Source organism: Pseudopodoces humilis, chromosome 15 (assembly GCF_049639895.1).
Source record: "Pseudopodoces humilis isolate 2021_Gansu_Grassland_sample_001 chromosome 15, ASM4963989v1, whole genome shotgun sequence".
Taxonomy (NCBI): domain Eukaryota; kingdom Metazoa; phylum Chordata; class Aves; order Passeriformes; family Paridae; genus Pseudopodoces; species Pseudopodoces humilis.
Window position 1 is genome coordinate 7,083,851 of NC_142214.1, and position 26,246 is coordinate 7,110,096.

Below are 26,246 nucleotides of genomic sequence, written 5' to 3' on the forward strand. Positions count from 1 at the left end.
CTTGTTTTCAAATAGAGTTTGGTGCTTGGTACCAGGGATCACTGAGTTTTTCTGTACTATGTGTTGCATTTTGCTGCTGCCCAGGACGGGGAAGGCTCTCTGGAGCTTGGAAAGAAGCAATAAAAAGAATGATGCTGTTGATGTTGCATTGAGTTTGTGTTGGTGCACACTCCTGTGCCACTAAGGCGCCTCTCCACAGAGTGGATAAACCTAAGGGAGCTGTGAAATAGAAATGGGGTGTGGAGGGCACCAGCACTCTCATGAGGGTTGGTTAAATAATAAAGTATTTGCTAATAAAAGATAATTTTTTCCATGCTGTTTCCAGGGCTAATAAGCAGAGGAAGTGGAGAGAATCGATTCTGCTGTTGCATGCTTGTGTATGATCAGGCCACCAAATTCAAAACACATGAGTTTTGAAAAAGTCCACAACTCCAGCCTTATAAAATGGGTTCCTTTCCCTGATTCCTGCCTGTGATCAGATAATGACCTTCGTAAGCAAAACAACCCCAGCTGTATTTCATAATGGGAATATACTTCTGTACATTGTAATGAGCTGTTAACAGGGAACAGTATCGTGTGAAAATCTGCACATTTCCCATGATGCTGCCCTGATTCAAAAGCCACACATAAATTATTTGGTATTGCAGATTTCAAAGTCAGGATTGGCCACATAAGATCTAGTTTTTTCACCCCCCAAACCCCAATGTTTTTAGCAGGATGGAATTTAAAATAGAAAAAGCTGATCTGTTGGGCATCTCAGGAGTTGTGTGAGAAGTATCTCAGCACCTGTGCCAGGTACTTGTAAGTGTGTGCCTGGAGTGGGTGACTGGAGTGATGAAAAGGAAAATAACACCATTGCTCTTCCAAAACTCTTCCTTACGAGGCTCCTGAAGGAAGGCATCCTGAGCTTTGCGAGCAGTTGTGATTTGGTGAAATTCCTTGAGTTTTGGGAGGTTTCTGGCAGAGCCAGGAGCTGGTTTTCACTGCTAGGATGAGTTCCCAGGGTTCCCTTCCTGGTCCCAAGCAGTGCATGGACACATGGCTGGGGCTCCAGAGTCATTTGTGCACTGAGGCACTTTTTCTGCTGGATGTGAATACTTGATTATTAAGCATATAGTACAATTCTGAATATTATTTTAGCTGTAAGTTTAGTCTCCATCCTCTCCAGCATTTTAGGTTTGATCGTATTCCAGAGGCTTACTAAAAACATGCAAAGAATTTCAGCGAAACTCTCTGGAACACTTTTTGTTAAATTCTTTCAGTCATGCAAGCTAAATTAAATGACAGCTCTGTCCACCAAAAGATTACAAATATCAATCAGGCTTCTCCCCTAAACTCATGAAGGAATTAAATGTTTTTCTAAAAGTCTTTTATTCCCCTTAATAATCTCTTTGGCTGTTCTCTTTACTTTACATATTTTTGAAGTGTGTTGAAAGGGATGATTTCTGCCCTAAAGGAGCACAGTGCCTGTAGCTTGCTGACAGTATTTAATCTGAATTTGTGGGCACAATTTTGGGTATTGCTCAAATTGATATTTGCAATACTGTGGGCTTATTTCCAAAAGGAGAAAACAGCTATTAAACTGCAGTCCAAGAAACATGATGCTGAACTCTTTTCAGAGATGGGAGATTAATGATAAAAAGTATGTTGCAGCTCCCACTGTTTATCTTAAAATTGGAAAAATAGGACCAGGTGGCTTGGTGAGATGGGGAGCTCTGCGTAAAGTGGTTGTAAAGAATGAGGAGTTAAAAAGATTTCAGCATACAGTGGCCTGTCCAAGACAAGCTGAGTCATTACCCTGTGTTGCTGCATCTGTTTTTGTCTGGTCACTGTACAGTTATGAATAATTGTGTAAATCACACTGGGATGCCCTGGGGAGTTTTCTTAGCAGGAAGACTCGGCACACTGTTCCCACCTGCCTCGTGTTTTAAGCTGTAGGGACACCACAAGACAACCAAGACGTCCATGGACACCAGATGTGACTGCCCAGTGTCCCTCGGAACCCCTCCTGCCCATGCCCTGGCACTGCCCACCCTACCCATCCAGAGGGTCATGGTTTAATATGGATGAGGCTGGAAATAAAACTGGCAGACAGCTGATCTGTTAGAACTTGTAGTGAGGAGCAGAGGGAGTTTCTTGCCTTGGTGTGGATGGGGGAGGAAAGCCCCTCAGCCCCCTCCTGTGTGTGCCCGGCCTCCCACCAAGAGTGCTCCAGTTTACATCGGCTACGTTACAGTGTATTTTTGCCATTATGGTTTAACAAAAAAGACCAGATATGACAGTAAACTCTTACAGCTGGGTGAGTTGTGATTAAGTTAAAGCTATCTCACTGTTACATACTACTTTAGTGATCACCAGACTGTGTATTTTCCTGCCTCTTTACCATGGGCTTTAAACCACAGGACATGAATAAACTGTAATGTTAGGGTACAGTCAGCTCTGCTTGCTATTTAAGGACGGGAAATCTATGTTCAGTACACCAAATATAATTTCATAAAGCATGCAAACCATCAGGGAGGTTGTGGAATGGTTGATGAGTGGGACTAGGGCTCCTGCTCTGGATGAAGATGAGACATCCCACAGCATTCCTGGCTCTGGATGTACCAATGGAGTGGAGTGAGACTTCCACCCCATGCCTGGTCTCCTGCTAACTCTTCCAGTAGGTTTTGTGTCATGGGCTCTATTTCTCCCACAGGCAGCTGTAAAATTTAATTGAACCTCTCTGTAGTTATCAGCAGCTGGGGAGGGTGTGCCTGAGGATGGAGCTTTTCTCCTGGCAGAGGAAAGAGCAGTGTGGCAAAGGGATGTCACGTTCACTTGATCCAAAGTTGGGGACCACGTGATGTTTCTCAGAAAGTTCCTGTTTTATTGTGGCTACAAAGGCATAGAAATTAAGCTGCTAATTTATGGCATGCCAAGGAATACTACAAGAAATGCTCAGTTATTTTAATGTTTGCAAACACACAATTGAAAAATCCCGATTTTCCCTTGCCCCCCCACTGAGCTTATTAAATCTGAAAATATCCCAAAGCTTAATTCTCTCTGCCAGAAAGTTCCTCTGCTTTTTTTGGGTAAGTGATGAAAGTTGGGCTGCGTGGTGGGGTCCCGTCCGGCTTGCTCTGTTCCTGGGATGCAGAGGAGCAAGGATCCCACAGAGGAGAGAGCATCCTGCTGCTGAACAGTTGTGGCCCCTTCCAGCTCGATGGTTCAGGTTTTGGCAGTGGTGCATGGGGTTTGAGCTAATTAGCTGCTGTGCATGGGAGACCCTCACTGCACCTCAGCTGAGGACTGCTGTTAGCTGGGGGCTGTGTTTGGAGGAGCAAAGTACAAGTGATGTTGTAAAGGCTTGTGTGGTTGGCATGCTCAGTTCCTGGGCACCTGTGTTACCCCTGTGCTGCACTTGCCTTTTTATTTGTTATTTTTTTGTGGTTGCACCATATTCTGGGAGAGGCCTGTAAATGTCTAAAGAAAGTGAAATTCCTGAAAAGCAAACTTAACCAGCCTGAGCCAAAGCCTGTTGGAGGCCATGGAAGCACATCCCCTGAGTTCTGAGGAGATGAGCTGCATTTTGCTGCCTGCCATGGATGTGGGACTCACCCAACGTGGTTCTCACACCGGGCAGACTTTGGCACGTGCCAGGGTTTGCTGCAGCTGGGGAACCCAAAGGGCTCTCACATGGAACCATTTGTTTTTCATTACGTTACGCTCCTCTAATATAAACACTAAGGTATGTGGACATTGCTGTGGACAGGGCGAGCCAGATGCCAAAGGCATTCCTCCAAGGCTGTATAAACTTCAGGAGATAAATATTTTAGAAACTGTTTTCTAAGGCTAGCTTAATAGTTTAAAAATAACCTAGATTCCAGATATTAAAAAATGCCTTGCAAGGCATGCATATTGCTGCAAGAGATGGAGCTAACCAAACCCCTGAAGCATGTGGAAAGCTCTCATTTTGCAATATCTTCTCTGTTACTTATCCTTTTTATTTTTTTTTTTCTCAGTGCTGAGATTAAATTCAAGAAGCTTTTAACAGCAGAGTGGCAGTGACAGAAATTTTCAGCATATATTAACTAGCTGACTCACACTTTTTCAAAGGGGATCTGGGTTTATGATGGAGTAGCTGGCAGCTTTCAGAAAAGCAAAATCAGGAAAGTCAGTGAAGAGGGGAAGCTGATAGTTTATAATGTGTCTAATCCCTCTGTGTGCTGTGATGGGAGCGTGGGGAGCTCCCACCCATGTCTGGCTCCTGACCTCATGCTCAGGGGAGGCATTCCTGTCTCAGGGATGTGCAAACTCCCACTGTTCCTCAGGACTCAGCTTTAAAACATCTTTTAAAAGATGCTTTCGTTGTGTCACTTGGCTACCCCAAAAACTTCTGCTAGCATCCTCTGTGCTTCAAGAGTGAGAAATGAGATTTTAGGTTGTGTTTGTGGAGTCCATACAGACCTGAGAGATCTGCCTTTTCCTTTCATGTGTTTTGTCTAAAATGGGAGAGAGTCCCTGGAAGCAGAGAGATTCCCTGAACAGAGGTTTCTCTTGCTACTGTTTTTTCCCCTGTCTGGCCTAACTTTGGACATGTGTTTTGTCCTGACTCCAGAGCTTTGGTGATATTGGGCTCTTGCAGGGCTCATATGGGCAGAGTGACTCAATGAGGTTTTGCCTCTTCCTTTTGTTTCTTCCACCAAAGTTTTGTGTGCAGCTTTGTCCATGAATGAACCTGAGCTGCTCGGTGCTTTGGCACAAGGAGTGTGTTGGGCTCTTGTCCCATGTCCTGGCTGCACTGAATCGTGTCCCAGCCGTGTCGCCCGCTCCCCCAGCGAGGGCAGGATGAAGCAGCAGGGAGGCTGGAGGGAAGCAGCTGAGTGACTGTGGCCCCTCGTGTCTTTCAGCTGCTCAGAGGGATGACTTTGCCCCGTCGAAAAGCTCCAGGAAAAACCGCGGAGGAGGAGGAGGATGAGGAGGAGAGCGGAGACTGCGATGATGAAGATGAGTGCGGCAGAGGCTCTGGGGATGGAGAGCTGCGAGTGAGGAACCAGCTCCGCTTCTTAGCAGGTGATGGGGATGGTGGGACTGCAGCAGCTGCCCCTCTGTGGGCTATAGGTTTTGGTGATGGTGTGGGGAGCTGCTCCCTGGGGTCGGGTTCACTCACTGCAGGCACCCCCAGAGCCCTCCACACCCAGAGGCTGCAGATGCCCAGAGCTGTGCTGGCTGGCCATGGTGCCAGTCCAGGCAGCAGCTGGAGAGGAAATGCCTCTGCTTTTCCAGGCTGGTTCTGTAGGGGTGTACTGAGGGCAGCCCTTTGGAGAAGATTTGAGGCAAGTTGCAAATCTGATGTAGGTCCCAGGGTCACCCCCTTCTGTCCTTCCCACTGCTGCCTGCAATCCTGAGATTTGAGATGAGCTTCCTGGAGGGCATCAGAAAGTCAGAAGGCTTGTCTGACTGCAGCAAATGAAGATTATTTCTGATGTAGGGTTTAGAAACCCCCAATGATTTTTTGCAAATACCTCAGGCTCGTTGTGCAGAAGTGATTTAGGTACTTGAGAACCTAAAAATTACTTTGCTTGCCAGTGTGAATTGTGTTTGGTTGCTCTGAAAATGGCCTTGAGGCACTCCTGATGTTATTAATGAGGTAGCCCCTGGTCACCCATTGGGAGGAGAAAGCAAAGGACCATTTGTGACTTGGGCAGTCACACGTGCTGCTGCTGCTGTGGGCTTCTCCTACACCCACTGACCACCCTGTGGAGCTCAGCAGCTTGTGGAGCTCTGGTCTGCTTTTGTGAGCAAGCCCAGGCTGTTGGAGGCTGTGTCCAGCCTGGATGAGCAGTGCTGGATGTTGTCTGTGGGCTGGAGGCTTGTCCCAGTTAATGCTGGGTCCAGTGCAGCACGGTGCTCTTCGAGAGACCAGACAACTGAACCTGGATAAAATCAGCTTTGCAGCTTTGAAGTTTAAAAGGCAAATTTGGGCTCCTAAACGAAGCACAGATGTTTATAAATTCCCTCCCATTGGTCTGGGATAATTAAAATATCCTTAATGAAGTGAGAGCTGAAATATTAAATGCCAGTCTCATATCAAAGATTATTGACACATTATGTAAAATGCATAAAATACATATATTCAGATATTAAGTAAGGGAAAGAAAAGACTTTTCAAGTCCTCCACTCCAAGTCTGAAACACAGAATTTTGAGAGGGATAAAACACAATTTCGTCCAAGAACTAAATAGCAAAGTTTATGTTAAAGAAATACAGGTGATTCACAGTGTCCTGTGCTGAGAGCAGAGATATGTGTTTCATTTTCCATGATCTTTGTCACACCTTGATGCTATTTTTAATGTGTTTCTAATTTCCTCTTAAAGCCTTCCCCACACTATCAGTGATCTCTGAGGTTGGATATATGATCCTTTCTGCCTTATTCTGCCTCTCTGGGCTGGTTTAATCACTGTATTGATCTCCCTGGTAACTTGCCCTTCTGGCAACTTAGACCCCTCTTGATGCTGTGGAGCAGGAACATGCAGCAGGGAGAGGGCCTGTCCTCCTGTGCTGCTCTGCTGGAGGGTGTTTGCTGCTGCCTTTGCTAGGGGATGGGGATTCACTTTAAAGCACTTGTGTCTCTGGGGAACGGGGTTCCTGGCAGGTAAAGTCTTTCAGGCTGCTGAGAGTGGGGAGTTTGTCCAGCAGGGCTTTAAGGCACTGTCTGAGCTCAGTGGACACAAGCTGTGCTGTCAGAGAGACTTTCTTCCTTGCTTGCCCATGCCATATACTCTTTTTTTTGTGTTTTGCTTTAGAGCAGAAAGGTGAAGCTGATATGACAGTGACAGAATCCTATTTGGCTGGTATTGGATATAAACTGTGACTCTGCTCAAGTTTTATGTTGGAAACCAGCCCAGGAAAAGTTGCTGATGGTGTGGAAATACTCACTTTCAACATTTTTGAGAATGATATTTCTTTTTACTTTGAAAGGGTATTTTTCAATTAATTTTTTTTCCATCATATCACATGTACATAGCAAGAAATAAAAGGGACCAGAAACCATTCCACACCCCCCCCCAACTTCCACAAATTCTAAATTTTAGGGTAGCATGCTGATTTGAAATGATGCCAGGCTTTGAAATCTGGAAATAGTTTACAAAATGAACTTTTACATTTAATGTGGCTTTATCTCTCTCCTTCCCAAGGTGGTTACCCTGTAATAGAGGCAGAAGGGACTGGGAGTGGCTGGGGTTTTATCCCCTGCTGGATGCAGTGTCAAGGCAGGAACATGGATGACAGGCTGTGTTGTAGTGCAGTGGTCAAACCCAAACCCCCATCTGAGCATCTTTGAGTCCTTCTGGTGACCCTCAAGGTCTGCAGTCAGGGGACACAGTTTGGGGTTTTTCCCTCCTTTTCTCAGGTGCTTTGTTCAGCTTGAGGAAATTGGCAGTGGAAAACTCCTCCCTTCCAAAGGTTTTCCCAAGCCTTGCAGATGGACTTGGTGATGCCTTGAGGAGGAGGAGGAGAGGTGAGTGTCTCGGGCTGGTGCTGATTTTGGCTGTTGGTTGTGTGAAGACCTTGGCAGAGTTTGCTGCCTCTGAGGTCTTTGCATCTCTCGGATGCAGTGGGAATTTCTCCTGCTCCCCAGTGTGGGTGCCACAGGTCCTGCCAGCTAACTGCAAACATCTGCTGAGCACTGGCCTCACCAAGATGTCCCCTCAGAAGGTCTTGAAAATAAGGAGATGAAAAAAGAGCAAAAAAGGGGGAAAAAAGTCAGTCTAAAATACAGACTAGTTTTGATTTATCGCCTGTTGTATAAAATGTAACCTTTGTTTCCTATTTATAATGAGCCTGTAATAACTGGACAGTCAACCTAAACTTTAATGATTTAAACATACTTGTAAACTGTCAAGTCAAAAGTTTGTGAGTGACTATAAACATATGTTGGTGAGCCCTATATGCTAATAAATTCATTATTATGTTGGCCCAGTGGGAAACACGGAGATGGCAGTCTTTTTTTTTTATGATAGGTCTTTTATTGTTTGTCACATCTGCAACACATTAAGGGTTTTGAAGGCAGATGATGTTTACAATAAGGGGGAGGACTGAAAACCTCCCAGCTCAGAGAAGAGTGCATCCTGTTTGTCAACGGAGTACCCGTGGAGCCGGCACCCTGGCCATGCAGCTCTAAAAATAGAGCTCTGTACATAGACACACACATATTTATGCCACACCAATGGCAAATCATGTCTGCAAATGAATTATAGTATTCCCCCCCAAATTATGAGTCAGTGCAAATGTCTTCCAGGCTCTGTGATGCAAACATGTGCTCGCAGCCTGCTGGGATCAGTCATCCTGCACCAGGCATCCAAAGGAAAAAGAGCCCGGTGTGGTTGGTGCTTTGCTGATGCTCCAGCCAGCCACCCACTAATGAGCTCAGCTCAGGTGTGCTCACTCCAGATGCCACTTGGAACCTAAGAGGTGATTGCCAGGGAGCCTGAAATTAAAACATGGATGCTGGACAGGCTCCTGTGCCAGGTGTGGGCTTTATCAAATGCTGGGGGAGAGGAGGTGCAGGCGTTTCAGGGGCTTTGCAAAGGTGGTTTGGTCCAGCTTCCCTGTGCCCACAAGCTTTGCTGGGAGGAAGATATCTGTTTTAGTAGCTGAAGCACCCAGAGAACATTCTGAACAATCCAGCAACTTGGGGAAGGGGTTGGGAGTTTGAGGAGAAGATTTACTCTTCCAAAATATCTGTGTTAGGCAGCAACAAAAGTTGTCTTGGGAACAGATGGTTTTGGCAGAATAAAGTAGAAATAGTTTGTCCTGGGAAGGGAAGTTGGCCTCATCCCATGAGATATGTAAGGATAGATGTGTGCAGTAAAAATATATAAAGATGGCTCTGGAAGTCTGTGTGTGTAAAACAGCTCCCCTGCCTGGCTGCTCCTACTGCAATAACCTGCAGTTAGTTTTGCTCTCAGCTGTCCCTTGGCTATTTCTAAGGGGGAGAGGGAGTTTGTAGTTTAAGCCCTCAAGGAAGTCCCAGGTTTTCCTGCACCCTGCCCATTTGCTGCCAGACCCTTTGTGGGTTTCCAGCAATTTGTGCCATACCTAGGTGCTTTTTGAAGAATCACCATGGTCTCCCCCTTGACTTACCCAGATCTGTAACTTAAAAAACTTCTAGCTTGCTTTGCCACTGATTTATCCTCTTGGCAGGGTTTTTTCTGAGTGCTTTCATCATCAAATTGGAGGCTTGGATATTGCCTCTGAGCTGGCCAAGTGGGGTGTTTTCCCAGGTGGAAAGGCTGTTTGTTGGTAGCCCCTTTTTCCATGTTACAAAGGCACAGTTGCTTCCAAATGGGAATTTGGAATGCACCTCACAGGGCAGGGGAGGTCTCTGTGTTTGTGTGGTGGCCATGCCCTGTGTGGGCACAGAGTGGGACCCCTCTGTTTTCTGTCTTGCACCACGTTTTTGGAAGCTGCTCTGAAACCCTGTGAGTTGAAGCTTCCATCCTGTTCTGCTTTTAGACAGCTCCCAATGGCCAGAAAAGCATTCCATGTCTTAGAGGTCTCAGTGCTTCAATGTTCCTACAGCACAGCCTTTGGTGACCTTCCTCCCCTCACCCTGTCTTCTCCTGGGTTTATTTCAGGAGAGTGCCATCAGTACAAGCTCCCTCCCTGAGGCTGCTCATTTTGGGGCTCAAACATGTACCAGGGGTGGGTCACCCTGTCAGGGTGGTGGCTGTGAATGGCAGAGGGGGAGGCCAGACAAGGTCAGTTTGGGCACTGCCCTCCTGGTTTCTGCTGCTCATTTCCTTGGGGAAAGTTCCTTAGAAATGAGGATGTGTGCTGGAAAGGGGGATGCTCCCAAGCTGGGAATAACAATCGGAGTCTGCCGAGGCTCACTGACGTGTGTGCTGGGAGGCAGACCAACACTAGTTAAAATATTTACAAGAGCATGTATTCCCATCCTTTATCACAGTGATCACTGCTCTGCCCCTATCCCAGCACCTGCATCTGCTGCTGCCGCTCTGCTCCATTTACTGCCGCGTCTCGGGCTGCTCATCCCTCTGCTGAGACACGCATTCTCAAATACCCCAGTGACTTCCAAAACACTCCTTCCACAGGTGGCAGATATCCCCATCTGTGGGGGTTTTGCTGACAGTGCAGGGCCACGTGGCTGTTGTCCCATCCTGATGAGCAGCCTGCACGCTTGGATGGTCCTGCTGACAAATATCATGTGTGCAGTACCAATATTTACCGTGCACAGCTCTGCTCAGCCTTCAGCAGGGCTGGCCTGTCCTTGGCTCAGGCCCTGGGTGAGCTGGGCTGGATTGACACAGCATCCTTCCCATGAGCTTTTCTATCTGCTAAAAGCTTTAGGGCTTCCAACTCTCATTTTAGTAGCAGAAACTTACTTTTTTTTTCCTTTCCCCCCCCTACTTTTTCTTTTTTTTCTCCTCCAAAGAGAGTGCTGTTGAATGCTTGACTGAAGCAAGGATAGCAGAAACACGCTGTTTTACAAGACATTCATCCTGTCTCAGGGTGAAAAAATGACAAGGCCAAATGTCAGCTAGATTATTCTGATGGAAGAGCTGGAATTGTACCGACTAAAACAGCGCAATAGCCTGATTAATGCTTTTCTCCTTCAAATATTTGTGTTTATTGTGTTTTTCTTTTAAAGAAGATCTGGTTGAAAGTCAAGAATTCTTCATCATCGTCTAAATAAAAGCTAAAAGATGGAGAGGGAGTCACATGTAGCAGTTTACTGACCCCTCTAATTGAGTGGCAAGTTCATTAATTTACTTTTGACGTCAGCAAAAAATGATTTTTTTTTATTGACACTGGGAAAATTATTGGTGGTGTTTGGAGAAGGACTTGTTCATAGCATCCTTCAGCTGGCTGTGCTGCTGTGACTCTTGCAGGCCTCACACTATGCACAGGGTGTACATTTTGAGGGGTTCATGTGACCTCTGTGCCCTGAGTTCCTCCAAAGAAACAATAATTCCCTAACTGAAGAATTACAAATTCATCTATCAGAATCTGAACTTTGAGTAAAGCTACATATATGCAAAAATCATCTATGGAATCAGCAAGTAAATCCACTGGACATAGTAGTCCCATGGTTCTATATTTTTGGTTTGTTTCAATTTTGCTTTATTTTTAAAATGTTTTTTTTTAACTTTTTCAGTTGTGCTTAAAGATCCGAGTCCATCTGAGCAATTTGTATCTGGTATTTTTAGGACCTCCTCTGCCTCTTCACCCAAAGCAAGGAATGATGCACCATTTTTTAAAAAGCTGAATCAGAGGAGGGGATATTCATAGATCACATGGTGCATCACATTCCCAGTGTGAGCAGACATTGGTTTAAATCCTTCTTTTGGCAGATGAAGGTGGTCTGTGGGCTCAGTGTGGGGTGACTGGCTGGGGCTGAAGGGCTGGAAACACACTAAAGGTCAGATGAGATGGTTCTTCTGCTATAACACATAAAAATGTGCCCAGGTCTTTGGGAATCTGTGACTGCTCATCACTCCCAGATGTTTATAATGCCAGTCTGCTGGCAAAAGGCTCACCCTCTAGTTAGGCTGCAAGTTTCAATAACAGTTTGTACTGTGCCAGGGTGTCTCAGGAGATACTTTTCAACAGTGTAATTTGGGAACTAATGTTTCTTTAAATTGTTACTGAGTGCAGCATCTTACATGACTGAGCGCCTCAAAACAATTTCAAGTATGCAAAAATGTGCCCAGTTGCAATAGTGATGGCCATATTTATCTTTAAAGGATGATGAATCTCTTTTTTGTGGCTGAAAACACATGAATTCTGATGAAGTTGGGAAACACAATTCCTGACTTGGATACAGTCTTGCTTTTTGGTTGGTGGGTTGTTGTTGTTGTTTGGTTTTTTTTGGTTTAGTTTGGTTTTTTTGCTGTTTTTCCTTGTGGAAAGGCAAAATAATTTAACTGGTTTTCTTTTTAAGGGACAACAATAAAGGTATATTTCAGACAGAAGCAGATCAGGTGCTACTTGCTAAAGGCCTGACAAGATAACCTTACACTGATAGTCAGGGCACCGTATCTGCACATTTTGTTGTACAAAGAGAGGTTTGTCTGCGAGCCTGATAACAATATAACATGTTGATTGACTTTTCACATAGGAGAGGGTGCCCCTTTCATGAGTGGTTTGGCTTTTACTAATGCCTTACTGCAGGTAAGCTGATAAGAGAGATTATGGGGATGTAATAAATGAGGCTGCTGGGCACAGCCCTGCTCAGCTTTGCTGGGAGAGGGCTCTGGCCCTGGAGTGTGTCCCAGCTGTCCTGGCTGATGTGTGTGCCCAGCACTTGTGTCAGTGTGCCAGCACTCAGCTGGCAAACATCACAGCATGTGCTGTGAGCACAGGGCTGGGCCATCCCTCTCCTGCCCCGTGCCTGCTGCAGCTCCTGTTCCCAGAAAATGTGCTCAGGGCCAGCTTGGATGGGGTCTGAGCAACCTGCTCTAGTGGAAGGTCCCTGTCCATGGCAAGTGTGGTGGAACAAGATGATCTTTAAGGTCCCTTTCAGTGACAAAAGAACACGAGTTCCCAGGACCAGGGTCCATCAATGACTATAAAACAAGTCTGCCCAAGAAGTGTCTTGGGGAAATACAGCTATGAATTGAACACAAGGAATGTTGGGCCAGGGGGCTCTGTCTCATTGGAAGTGCATAGGAGGAGGCCCTGGACTCTCAGCTGTGGCTGCTGCAGTCGTGTCCATCCTCTTGCCCTGGAGATGTCCAGGAGAACAGATGATGTGCCAGGTGGATCATGGAAACCCTCACTCACTGGAAACATTTCAGGTACAACTTTCAGAGCACATTTTGAACCCTAGAGGGAAGAAGATAGGAAATGCTCAAATTCTCCAGGCTGCCTTAAAAAGCCTGACCTCTTGGTTCCCCTCTTCAAATTTGAACAAATGCATTTGTTTTTGTGCAGGTGGTTATTGTGGCAATGACCTGGCAGCACGAGCAGCATGGCACTGTGGCAGCAACCAGGGGCTCTGGGGAGCTGTTGTTTACTTAGATGTGATTGAGTGAGAGTCTGCATGGATCTGGGATCCAACAGGACCCTACACGCTGCAGACGGCAGCGCTGCATTTTGAAAATCAGTTTTTACGTCTTTCCATAAATATAAATGTATGCATCTGTGAAATAATCAAGCCTGCTTAAATGAAGCTCTGAGATAAATATCTGGAAGATGTTGGGATCTGGATGAAGAGGAATTACTTGGGATGAGGTTTTCAAAATTAGTGGGCAGCCCTTGCTGGACTTGTGCACAGACCTGACCACAGAGCCTGTTGCTGGTTGCTGTTGGTCTCCAGAAGAAAGAAACACAGACCTGCCAAGAAAGCAGCCTCTTTTTTAGTCCTGGCCAGAAAGGTGTTGGAAAGGGGAAGAAGGATGCTTCTCCAAAGAAACCTCCTAGGATCCTGGTGTTTTAATCCTCATTTCTTTCTGTCTTCTCACCCCTCACTCTGCAAGTGAAAATAGTATGAATTTGGGTCTGGCCTGCAAATCACTCATCAGTCGGTGCATTACCAGGACAGGATCAATTACTGAGTCAACACTGCTCGGTGTGCTCCAGAAACAGGGCATCCATCATCTGTCAGGCAGGAGCTCTCCTCGGCTGTTGTGCATTAGCCCTGAGCTGTGCACACACATCTGCTGGGGCTGACACCAGAGTAACATGAACTGAACCAGGTGTGTTTGCCTGAGCACAGGCTCCCCTGATTCCCAGGTGTATCTCCAGCAGATCCCTGACCCCTGGAGCTGGGATGGATGAGCTGTGAGCTAGGGGAGGGATGTCCTCCTTCCCACATGGTGGCTGCCATGTTCTGTGCTCTGCCTTTTCCCTGCCCTGGGGCTCTCACAGCTCCAAGGAGGGCCCAGATGGGTTTCTTCCACAGGAACAAATTTCAGGCAACCAAGTGGTTCTGGAGTCTGCTGACTTTGCCAGCTTTTCTGGGTCTCTGGGACATCTTCCTTGGGGTAAAAGTGCCCTGGCTTCAAAATTTCATCTCCCCTCTCGTTGCTCTTAGGGCAAGCCAGAAGCTTTCTGATGGGAGATTTTGTGTTGCAAACTGCCTCTGCTGGAACTGGGAGGCAGTGAAGCATGCTGGAGTTTTGGATGGGATTTTCTTGTTTTGGAATAAATGGAAACATCTTTCTCTGCTCTTGCAGCAGGGAAGTGAAGCAGCAGCAGCCTGAAGCACAAGGTAATGCTGTCTGCTTTCACTCCACAGCAGCTTCTTGTCTAAAAGTCTGCTTAAAATTATGTTTTTAATTATACCACAGGGAAAAAAATAAAAATTAATTGATTGGACTTTGTTGGAGTGGTATGTCAACTTGTCTTCTAAATTTTTTTTTATTTAAATAACAAAAAATTTGGACACATTTTGTTTTTGTTCTGTTTTGGAGAAGTAGCACATTCCCCCTCTTTTATGGGAATGGAAATCTGGCATGCTGACCAGCTTCTGTTGTTTCAAAAAGTGTCTTCAATGGTGTTTGGGGCTCTCAGTGACATCTTGCTGTCTGTTCATGCTTTTCATTTGTTCTTCACTTCCCATGGGACCTGGGATGTTGCTCTGCCCTTCCCTCCTGTGCCCAGCACAGAGCTTGAACGCAAACCCAGCAGCACCTTCCCTTTCCCACTCCTTCCTTGCTCAGACTGCCCTTTCTGTGTGTCCCATCTGCAGGTGGGTGGCAGCTGGTGCCCTGGGGCTGACTCTGCTGGGTGCTGAGGGACCCTGTGCAGCACTGAGTGCCCACAGTGCTGCTGCATCCCTTGGTGGCTCTGTGACGAGTGGGGATGGATGTGTTGCAGTGGCAGGTACTGCTGGCTGCTGAGCATCAGGTTTGGCAGCTGGACAGATTGCCAGGGCATCTGTCACTGCCTCAGTCCAGTGCAGGAGTCCCAGCAGGATTTCTAAAATGTAAATTACAACTGCAATGTGAGACATATCCTCTTGCTTTACTGTTTTGTGTTTTTTTTTCTCCCTCCTTCCTGTTTGAATTCAGTTATCTCCATTCTCTGTAAAGTTGCTGGACTCTAAGCTATTTTGCTTGTGTCTCATGGATACTGGAGACACTTCCTGCATGGGGAGGCAGACATCTGCTCCAGCCTGTTTTTGGAGTTTTTTGTGTCAGACAGCCTGCAGTTGGCAGGTGGGAGCCGGTGGTTATTATCAGAATCTGAGTAATATCCTCTGTCTCCTTGATAACTCTCTGCCGGCTGCTCTGCAGCTTTGGTATGTTTGCTTGTCCTCTTCTGGTTCTCTGTAGATCATTCCAGTGAAAAGTAAATAAAAAAAAAAAAAAAAAAGGTTGTGTGCTCCCCAAAGTCATCACAGAAAACAGCCTGCAGTATCTCTTCTCTTGTCCATGTAAATCACTGCTGAAGCATGTGCAGAGAATGTGAAAGAATGTGTTTATACCCAAAACGCTCTCCTCTCCCCTTCCTTGTACAAGCAAAGCTCCTCCCCTGTGCTCCAGTGCCTGTTCTCAGGGCATCTGATGTACCCTCACCTTCCATGTCCCTTCCTGACTCTCATAGCTTTATTTAGGTGTGGGCTTTGGTGACAGTCAGAAAGCTTTGCCCTGGACAGCTGGAGTCTGGCAGCTCTTGTGGGGATGGAGGTCCTGAATCTGCCTTGTCCAGGCATCTCCTTGCTGGTTTGGATTCCCCTCTTCCCACCTTGGCTTTATTTACCCCAGAATCATCAGGGATACTCTCCAGCCTGCAGTCGCTGAAGCCAAATGGTTTTTCCTGGACCTCAGACCAGTCCCCCAGGTCTGCTGACCTTCTTGCTTCCAGTGAATAAATTCCAGCTGGTGGGTCAGGTTTTGATCTTGGAAATTCAGCTGATGTCTTTCCCTCTGTTTGGCTTCTCTAAATGTTCTTTATGGTAGCCCTGAGCAGCTGAAGGCAGCAGAGGTGGTACAGCACCGTGGGCAGTGTGGGTCTGGTGCAACCTGGAGTTCCCAGCTGTAAATAATTCCACTGAACCTGGCCCTCAGGTGCCTGGGAGCTTCAGCACCAGCTTAAGTCTCTTGCTGATACTTAAGTGTCTGCTGGGCCAGACACCTGATATTATTAGTAGACACTAAATAGGTCTCTCTTATTTAGTGGCCTTAATTTATTAAATCAGGCAGAAATGCTCTCAGAAGAGGAGTGATGGAAAAGGGAGCACAGTAAAATGTGAGTTTCTAATTTGCTGGATCAGGCCCCTGGAGATGCATGTGATCTGGTGCACTAGAGGCAGTGCTATTGCAGTGACTCATAAACAGATGTGCCCAATTTACATTGCAGCTTAATACCTTTGTTTAAAAAAAATTGGCCTTTTTTAAAAGACAAATGTGTTAAAGCAGATGTTTCCAGTAAAACAAATACCTGTGTGATTTACAAACAACTTCCTACCGCCAGAACTCATTAGAAAATGTGGAGAAAAGAAAAATGGTTCTGTGTACCCCCCAAAACAATCCCAAAATAAGGACATAGGAAGGCAATTTTGCTACACACTGAACAAAAATTACTGCTGTGCTTGGGTTAGAAAGCAAGAGGTTAGAGCCTGATTTTGGTTGCTAATAACTAAGCTTTACCCTGACTGGTTGGATACATTAAGGAGCAGAAGCCTGTCTATAAAAATGCTCCTGTTATGTAGGATACAGGGTAACTGGGAGCACTGTATGGGATTGCCTGGAGGCTCCTAAATCCCCTCCATCCCATTGAAACCTGGATGATTGGCCTGGATGGCTGCAGGATGGCACTAACCCTAAAGCAGAGCTAACAGATACAGCCCCTAGAGCAAGCCCTGCCCTGAGGGATCCCTCTCTGGGCATCTCCCCACAGCAGGATGGGATGCACAGGGGGATTCTGCCCCTGCCTCTGCTGGACCTGCAGCTGCCTTTTCACCTGCTTCTCACAGTTTTTGGGACTCGGTGTGCTCTGAGAAGCTCCTGTTATGTCTGGTCTCTCTGAATTTGCTTCCTGCCCAGCTCCTGCTTGCCCTGCAAGCCCAGCACTCCTGTTACAATTTGACACCCCATGTGGTCTTAATGGCTTTCCCAGGCCCAAACTCCAGCACAGCCACCACGTTTTGTTAGCTGCAGGGGCTGGCAATCCCCCTTTTGCCTTCCAGCTCTCTGCAGCACAGGTATTACATTTTTTTAATGCATTTGTCACCTATTTTATCCAGGCATTTGCTGCAGAAGCAACAGTGACAGCAGATGCCTGTGGGTTGGCAGGCTGCTGCTCCAAATCCATTGCCCTGGGCAAATGGCTTGTCCAGCTTCAGAGAGGACACAGAGACATCCAGGCAGCTGGAGAGACAGGGAGGCATCCAGCAAGCCTGAATGGAGCAAAGCAAGGGAGTCAGGAGGCAAGAAAGGGTTTTGTTTCTTTACTAGAGCATTGCAGGAGTGGCCAAGGTCATGTCATATGTGTGGATTTATTCTAGTGGAGGATACCAGCTCAGCAATTGCTGCAGTGAGGGTGGTGTCTGGAGCATCCCCTGCATGTTGGGATGCTTGCCCATGGATCTGCTTCCCATGGGTCTGCTGGGCATGGCTCTTTCAGCTGGAGAAGTATAACTTTTTAAATTCTGTTTTTAATTTTTCTCTTTCTTGATTCTGCTGTGTCTCTTCTGCACTTCTCTTCACTCCTGGATTTCTCAGCTTCTCTGAGCTCAGCTTCTTGGGGATATTCCCTGACGGGGAGTCCCACTTATTTCAGTTCTCTGGGTCAGGACAAAAACTCCAAAGCCTGTTAGGATCTTGTTTCTCATGTTTATTAGGATGTTATCACAAAACCTGGCAGGTCTCTCCAGACTTTCTGCACAAGTTTAATTCACCACAGCCTGGCTCATTTTGGCTCCGATGGCACAAAATGGCCCTGAACTACGCAGTTCTTTTATCTTTATACTTATTCTTATCTAATTTACAATAAACACGTATATGATTTTTCTTAATGTCCCAATGACCCATCACCTGTGTGCTGCACTGTGGCATTTTCTATCCAATCACCTACTCTTACCCAAAATCTCGAGAAGAAGAAAGTGAAGAAGAAAGAAGAAGGAAAAGAAACAACATTCTAAACCCTTCATCTTGTCTTCTGCTTTCTAAACTAGCTTAAACTCTAAACTAACTTTTTCACCCAGTGACTTAAGAAAAATCTCTAATTTACACATGCACACTTTTAGCTTTTCTAACTTTAACAGTTATTCTCATGTATCACCATGAAAACATGCCCATAAATTTCATGTTATATGAAATTCAGTGTTCTCCTGGATCTCAGAGCAGATATCAGAAATAAGGGCACACACTCTGTGTTTCAGAGTCCAAGAGAGAAGCTGGGAGGATGGGGCTGGAGGATGTCTCGCCCAGGAACGGGTCACACAGCAGCCCAGCAGCACACAAGGAAGCAACAAGGATGCTGTGAGGAGCTCCTGTTACTTCTTGGCACGTGGATATCTCATATTGTCCAGTCCATTGTTAGGAAAAAAATGACTGCTAATGTCAGGGACTTGTGAGGAATCCTCAGAAGCAGGGACTGAGGGGATGCCCTGAAGGGTGGGATGGGGCTGCCCCTCGCCCTCCCGCTCCCTGGTGTCTCAGCTTTCCATGCCTTGCCATAAAGAGTGATTCAGAGCCCAACCTCGAATGGCTGCTTCTCAGGGGGACTTGCTGGGACATGTCCAGAGGAATTAGAAGTATCCTAGGGGGAGGATTCTGCCGCTCCAGGGTGGCTCAGGGCTCTCAGAGATGCTTTTCTCAGCTCTCCCATCAGTGTTCCTGAAACCTTGTCACAACCTCGGCTCAGTTTTAGCCATTAGTGAATGGAGGCTTGTGCTTGGCTCTCAGGGACCAGAAGGTTTCAGTGCTTAATTAATTTCTTCAAAGGGGGGGTGTAATTAATGCCTGTGGTGTGCTTTGAGAGCCTTGGGTCTCTTGGGCAGTGTGAAATCTGGTTTGGTCTATGGAGATCAACACTGGCCAGGCATGGCCATCTCAGTGTCCTCGTCCAGTCGGTGTTTGGGGGTCTTTTGGTCCCCTGGTGCTGTCCTGTGGAGGGCAGATGTAGCCTAAAACATCTTGTTTCCCCTCCATGCTGACAGTCCCCAGTCTGTGCAAATTGTCCCGGGGGCAGGAGCCAAATGGGGAAAAAAGTCCCCTCACTCCTTAAAAAGGGGACATCTCTCTCTCCTGCTATGCCCACACAGACTTCTGTGATTTGTTCCTGAATTCCCTTTGTTTTTCAGCAATTTCTTTGAACAAAGAGGGAAAACTGTCACTAGTTGCTTCGTGCTGGCTTTAGAGTAAACCATCTTTCAAAGTCTAGGAAAACTGGGTTAAAAATTGATATATTTTGGCATCTTTGGAGACCTAGGAAAATTTCCTTCCTGATATCTATAAAGCTTTTTTTTTTTTCCCCCCTTACTATCAGCATTGTTTTCATGGGTGTTAAACATGAACATAAAGGAGAGTGCTACAGATTACAGGTATGTTGTGTTCCAGTACAATCTGCTGCCATTATTTAAAGAAGATGCTTTTAACCAAGTCTTTGAAATTCCCTCCTCATTTATCGATTTTCAGGTGTATAACTGCACAGAATTGCTCCCTGTCCCACCCCCTCGTGACACCATCACTCACGCTCTGGGTGATCCACAGACATTTTACAACACCGAGCATTAACAGAAATAAATTAACACTTTAAAAGCATAAATGTTGTACTTCATAGGAGTCAGGCAGGATATTTGGAAGGGAAGGAAATGTAAATGGAATGAAATTCTTAAGCAAGATTATTGATATGACAGGACTAAAGAGCTTGGGATTCTGTGAAAAGTGCCTCTTTTCATCCCTCTAATAAGTCCATTACTTGCACTTGGGAATATTTTAAGGTCCTTTTCATGCTGAATCTGGAGTTGAGCATGCTTTGCATTTCAAGCTTTGTCTATGAATCAGTAGAAGCCAAAGTTATTTCTGCTTTAAAATAACAGGAGCAGGGAACAGCTAATCTCTTTTCATTCTGAGTCCTTACATTATTTTACTGGACAGAGTTTGTGTTGGCTACAAAACAGGGCATTCACAAAATCTATGAGAAGGAATTTAGTCTAAGAATGAAGCCTAGATTGCAGTATGCATAAAGACTCCTTTTCCTAAGGCCATTAAGAAATTCCAAATCTGAGCTATTTTGAACAGTGACATTAAATTAGCCTTGCTAATTCCAGTAATTCAAGCTGATAGCTGAGTTTACAAATCTACTAGACGAGGCCTTCCCATAATTACAATCTCAATGTGCTTTTCAGCTAAGGTGAGTTAGCACAAAAAAAAAAAAAAAAAAAAAAAAAAGATAAATAAATAAAAGGGGGAAAATGCTCTTTCTGTTCTGGCTTTTGAGATGAATATCTCTAAAGAACAGTTAAGTGGCTGTATTGCACCAATAAGACATTCCCTGTCCTGGACTGGTAAGTTCATTTTGCCTCTCATGTGCAAGTGAAATGCAGAGGAGAGATTGGATTTTCCCCTGCTTTGTTTTTTCTGTTGTCTCTTTACAAAAGAGAATTCACGCTGCTTGTGCTTGTAGTTCAGTTTTTAGTTTATTTACAGGTGGTAATTCTTCCTGGGAAAAGAAGGAGTGTGACTGGTTACCCTCTTTTGTGGGCAGAAAGAAACCCCCCAACCTTTGGTGGATAAATCCAGGTTAGAGCAGGTGATACAAAGGTATCGTTTTTCCATATTTCCATATCCATACCTTTATTATTCCTCTGTACAAATATGTTGATTTGCAGATCCCAACACAGCTAAACATTCCCAGTGCGATGGGAAGGTTTTGAGAATATGTTTTCAAAGCCATAAGGCACAAAACCACGAAACAAAATTGAGTGCATTATTTAAAAGGGTGTTAATTTTATTAGAACCAAGCTGAGGTAATATGAGGGCTAACCTAAGTATTCACATCAGCACTTAACTCAGGCTGCAATGTTCATAAAATGTCCTTTTGATCAAGCTGTGAGTGTTTTGATCCTTATTCTATGAGCATCATTCAAAGTGACCTAACTGTAGCTCCAAACAGGCATCTGCAGCTGCAGAAGTCCTTGAGCAATAACAGGTCAGGAACTTGAATGTGTGCTCTGCTGGGAATGCTAATATTGCAATCCCTTTTTGTTGTTCTTGTTCCAAATAAGAAGGAAAGGACAAAAACTCTCACGAAATAAAAATTCCCAACAGAAAATTGTCCTACCACCATTGACTGTGGACACTTGAGTCAAAATATTAAACAAAATTATGATTTTAATCTATCACTATAATAATGACTTGGCTGATAAATAATTTTATATCATCCCCACGTGTTCTTGGTAGCACTATCATCACTGGCACATTGGTGATTTTTAGAAGACCACCCTGAATTTAAGAGGATGTTTATCTGCTGGGCACCCACAGGACTGGGTGCAAGTTGTGCAGCTCACAGAACCATGGCAGCACATTGCACAACCACACGGAGCCTGTTTGGAGTAGGGATGGACCAAAACTCCTGCAGAAGCCTGGCAGCTGTGCCCTCCTCTCCCTGTTGCAGGCAGGTTTTCCTACCACTGATGCACCGTGTCCACAGGCTCAGGTACCTGCAGCAGATTGTGCCCCAAAATACTTATGGCAAAGTCAAGTAGAAACAGCTCTGCTGTTTTTAGGGGCTGGAGGGAGCTGCCTTTGCTCCCCAAGGCTGGGATGATGGCTGGGAAGGAGTGAGGTGGGGTGGGAGGCACAAACAAGACTCTTTTTTCTGAGGGAGTGAAGAGATGAGGGAAGCTGAAATGCAATTCTTGATTTCCAAGTAACTCTTATCTCTAATCTCTGTAATCCATTTTAGAGAGGATTTTGTGATTTTGAAGAGATTTACAAATGGGATTACATAGCCTTTTTATTTTGATTTTTCACTGTGATTTTGACATTCCTAAGAGAGAGCCATGATTGCTTCAGATGGGATGGAGAAGGAGGCATTTGTGGGCTTTGACCTTGGAGCCCTATTGAGGTGTCACCTCCTTGTTTCACTGCTTGCTGGGTCAGTGGAGGTGTCCCCAGAACAATTTGGACTCTCCCACATGAGCAGTGTGTCCCTGGCACCTTCTTGTGGGTGACCCAGGGAGATGCCAGGCAGAATCCCTGGGCAAATCCCCTCCATCCCTTGCTGCCTCCTTCCTGGAGTGGGAGCAGTCGAGGTGGTTTCCTTGGGCTCCAGCATGGTCCCAAGAATGACAGGGAGGCTCTTGGCCCCCAGGAAAGCATTAAGTGTGATGACAGAAATCCAGCACAGCCCAAGCACTGCAGACACAGTGTCCTGGTGCTCAGCAGGGATGACACTGGGATTCCCATTGGAACTGCCACCACCATTCAGATCCAGCTTTTAGCACCATCATTCCACCAGTGCTTTGGGGTCAGGGTTTGCTCTCAGCCTGGGAGGGAGGCAGGGAGCAGAAATCAGCCAGGGTTTGTGTCAGATGTTACAGGAACCCAGTGAGCAGCTGGGTTTAATTTGGGTCTTTCTCCACTGCCATGCAGTGCAAAGTCAGGTCCTGGTTTCAGACTAGAGAGCTGTTCCTGGGGCTGCTTCCAGTGCAGGGAACATGTCCTGAAGCTGTTAAAATGTTCCAGCCTATGAACCCAAATCTTCTATATAAAGTGGAAAAGTTGGGTATGGTGATGTTTCCCAGGACCTTTTGCATTACTCCATTTTTATAGGCTGAAGTCACTTTAATGTTGTTTTAATGTAGGTCCAGGATTTTTTTCAGTTTTTTTTTATTATTTTTATTTATTTATTTATGCAGGTTAACACAATGAAAAACGCCAGGCAATGCTGTTGCCACTTGGCTCCCTTCCCTTGGCAGCTCTATCACCTCAGCTCCTGCACTATGCAAGCATTCCCCTGGCATGGACAGGGGGAATTTGCTGTCCATCCATGCCAGTGATCCTGGGCAGGGTCAGAGAGAAACTCGGGATGTTTCTCCAGGAGCAGAGGCAGGGTGAGCAGAGGAGCATGGAATATCACCATGCCTGAGCCTACCTGCCAGTTCTACTGTGGGCTGAGCAGGAATGTCCATACACAACCCAAATTCTTGGGTTTTGAAATCTCACTCGAGATATTTCCCTTGGCATCATGAGTTGTAGCCTGGTGGATATCCAGGGATTTTTCAGTGAGTGTAGACATTGCACAAAGTCCTTGTCCCTTCTGACTGAAGAGGCACATTCCGGGTTGTCTACTTGAAGCAGAAATGCTGCAAACCCCTGGTCTCTGTGGCCTGGGCACCTTCAGGTCTGGTTTCCACACACAATGAGTCACAAAGGAAGGTGTCAGATGCTTCTGGGTGCCATAACATCACCATGAGCTTTCTAATCAAGCCTTGAGAAATGCCCTTCTGCCTTGAGGGCTGCTTTTAGTGGCTAACATCTGGAAGGCATTGCATTTTCCTTAGGACTGCATTTTGTCAGGTCCTGCTAATGCCTGAATGTCCCTGAATGTCCTGAGCTTAGAGAGTGGGAGGCCAGCATGTAGCAAGAAAGAGCTTCCTCTCCTGGTCATATCCAAGAGCTTTTGGGGAAGAAAACGTGAAGGAGAAATTTCAGTTAGATGGGAGTATGTTGTTTTCGGTCATTAGACGGAATATGAAACATTTAATTTTGCTCTGCTTTCATTTGGAACCTTACTTCCCAAAATCAAGATGTCTCAGGTGACTGCAGAATGATCAGAAGGGATCTCTTTGTGATTTGGATCTTGGAGGTCTCCAAGCAGGAAGAAGATGATTCCATGTCTGGGTAGGCTGAGATACTGAGGGACCTGCAGGACCATTGCTTGACCTAGTCCTGAACTGCTGCCACTTAAATTATTTCACTTCTATTCATACTCTTCTATTTCCAGATATTCCTCTTTTTGTTTTTTGACTCCTGTCTGTGTAGATGTTTTTGGCTGTACATGTTTAGCTCCCTAATTTTCAGTGCTTTTCTTATAAGCTCCTTTCAGTAACAGCTCTTCTTCTGTACTGTACATCTGGATATCAGACCAGGGTAATGCTGCTTCATCAGCAAAGTACAGGGACTCTGCCACTTCCAATTAATAATGCTAATGAGATTTGTTAATTTTTAATAGATTACATGAGTGCATTTTGCTAAACATGTTTTTGTGGCTCCGCTCCGCGAGTGCAGTTCAGAAACTCTTTCACGCTCTGCCAAGGGGAAAACGAGGAATGCAATTGTAGACGCCAGATTCTCTTCAGGGTAGATCTGGAACAAACCAAGGAGCAAAGAAGAATATAACGAGTACATTTGCAAAGTAAACATAGGCCCAGGTCATAAATGATGGCCCTTCCTTGCCATCGGCCTCTGCCCAAGGTGGGGGGAAGGAGCAGTTGCTGCAACTGGGGTCATGGTGCAGCCCCTGTGCCTATACACTCTGTTGGGTTTTGAGGATGTTTTGTCCCTTCACCCCATCAAAAGCTCGCAGATGTGTGTGGAGAGACTCCTGTGGTAGTACTGGAGGTTGGGGAGCCGGCGTGTGGGTACTGCCTCGCAGAGCTCATTGCCTCATGTACCCCAAACACACCCCTGGTGTGGGACTGTGATGGACCTTCCTCACATCTGGATCCCCCCAAATCAATTTACTGCTGCCTTCTGAGAGCATTGATCCTAGGGGAACTTCCTCCCCTGTCAGTCCTGGCTTTGTGGTGGTACCTGTGGTCTCTGGGTCGTGGTGAACATGTGCTGCAGGCCACAGGCCGTCGGTGGCACACCAACAGCCGAGAGGTGGCAAGCGGGGGGAAAAGTGTTGGTTTGCAAATCAGCCATCCCAAACCTGATTCCTTTGGTTTTCTGCCCAGGAAGTTGGTTTTACCCCTTGCTGCTGAGCCATACCGGGCTGTCTTGGCCGTGTTGCCGGCGGCAGCAGGGTGATGTTGAGCTGGATTTTTTCTTCTTTTTTTATTTTCCAAATCCATATTGCCAAGAGCCACACCTCCTAAATTGCTGTGGAGGAGGTGGAAAAGCAGAGGCACAAGACCATGCACATGCTGCACATCCATCTCGGTGATCTGTGCCAACACAAGCACCATGGCCAGCCCTGGCTCAGCGCTTTAATTACACACCGGCGCGGCCGCACCTACGGCTGGGCTGTTGCAGCTCGTTGTGCAAGAAGACAACTGGCAAACCTGTTGGTGCTCCAGGATTTTAATGGTAATAAGCCAGAGGGCAAAACCTCCATGATGAGATGAAACCATGCTTGGCTAGGTGTTTGGAAGAGTTTAAGGTGTTTTGGAGAAACAGAATGTTGGGAATCTTGGCTGTATCCATGCAGTTGTGGCTGTTTGTGCCATGTAACCCAATGGATGGTTTCAGGTGATGTCTTGGGGAGGCAGAGGTGTGTTTGTAATATGAGCTGTTTGCATGAGAAAACCAGACAATTGCAGGCTGAGCTGAGCAGAGCTTTTGGTCTTTCAGCAGGAAACATTTAGGATGAAATTGGACTGTTCTACATTTCAGGTGCAAACACCTGTGAGAGTGAAATGGTTGGTACTGTAAAGGAGAGATTTGGGAGCCAAGGTCAGGCAGACTGGTCTGTGGAATCACAGGCTCTTACACTTCACTTTGTAATGAGTCAACAGTTTGGGCTTGACTCAAACATCTCTCCCTTTAAGAAATCCTGTCCTATTTTGGAGACAGCCAGTCTACTGCAACTATTGGCAACTTCTTCCTCACACTGAAGATGCTCACTGCTTAAAAAAAATTAAAGCAATGCACACTGGAGATTGTAATTTTCAGTGGCAATGATAACATGTGTTTTCCTAGGAAAAAAAAGTCCTGAAGGAAAGATGCAGGCAGATGCTGGCAGATGCAGAAGCTTGCCAAGCTGCCCTACCTGTCTGTGACATCTCTGCTTGATGTGTTTTGTGCTGGCTGGAAACATGATCCATTCCCTTCACACCACGCTGTTTCCATCATCTGCAAGCCAGCACCATCACCACAGCAGCCCTGTAGCTGAACACGCTGCGTTAGGCTTGGTGGTTTTGCCTGTGTCAGGATCCCCTCGCACCCGTCACCGCTGCACGAGGCGCTGGCAGAGCTATCAGGTGACAGAGGGAGGCAGTTTTCATGCCTGGCCATCCATTATGGCTCTGTTACTATATTGGGTCACTGCTGGAACCATCTGCTGGGGCAGGCTTGGCAGGCAGGCAGCCCAGATGCCTGGCTGGGAGATGACATTCCCTGGCCC

General features: G+C 46.1%; 1 protein-coding gene across 1 annotated transcript in view; it reads left to right on the forward strand.

Moving 5' to 3' along the window:
* Nucleotides 1-26,246, forward strand: part of GPC3 (glypican 3) — a 142,450-nt gene that overhangs the window by 111,005 nt on the left and 5,199 nt on the right. Inside the window, exon 7 of the mRNA XM_005526251.3 lies at nt 4,890-5,052. Within this exon, the coding sequence (XP_005526308.2) occupies nt 4,890-5,052 (163 nt within the window). The remainder of the gene's footprint in view (nt 1-4,889; nt 5,053-26,246) is intronic.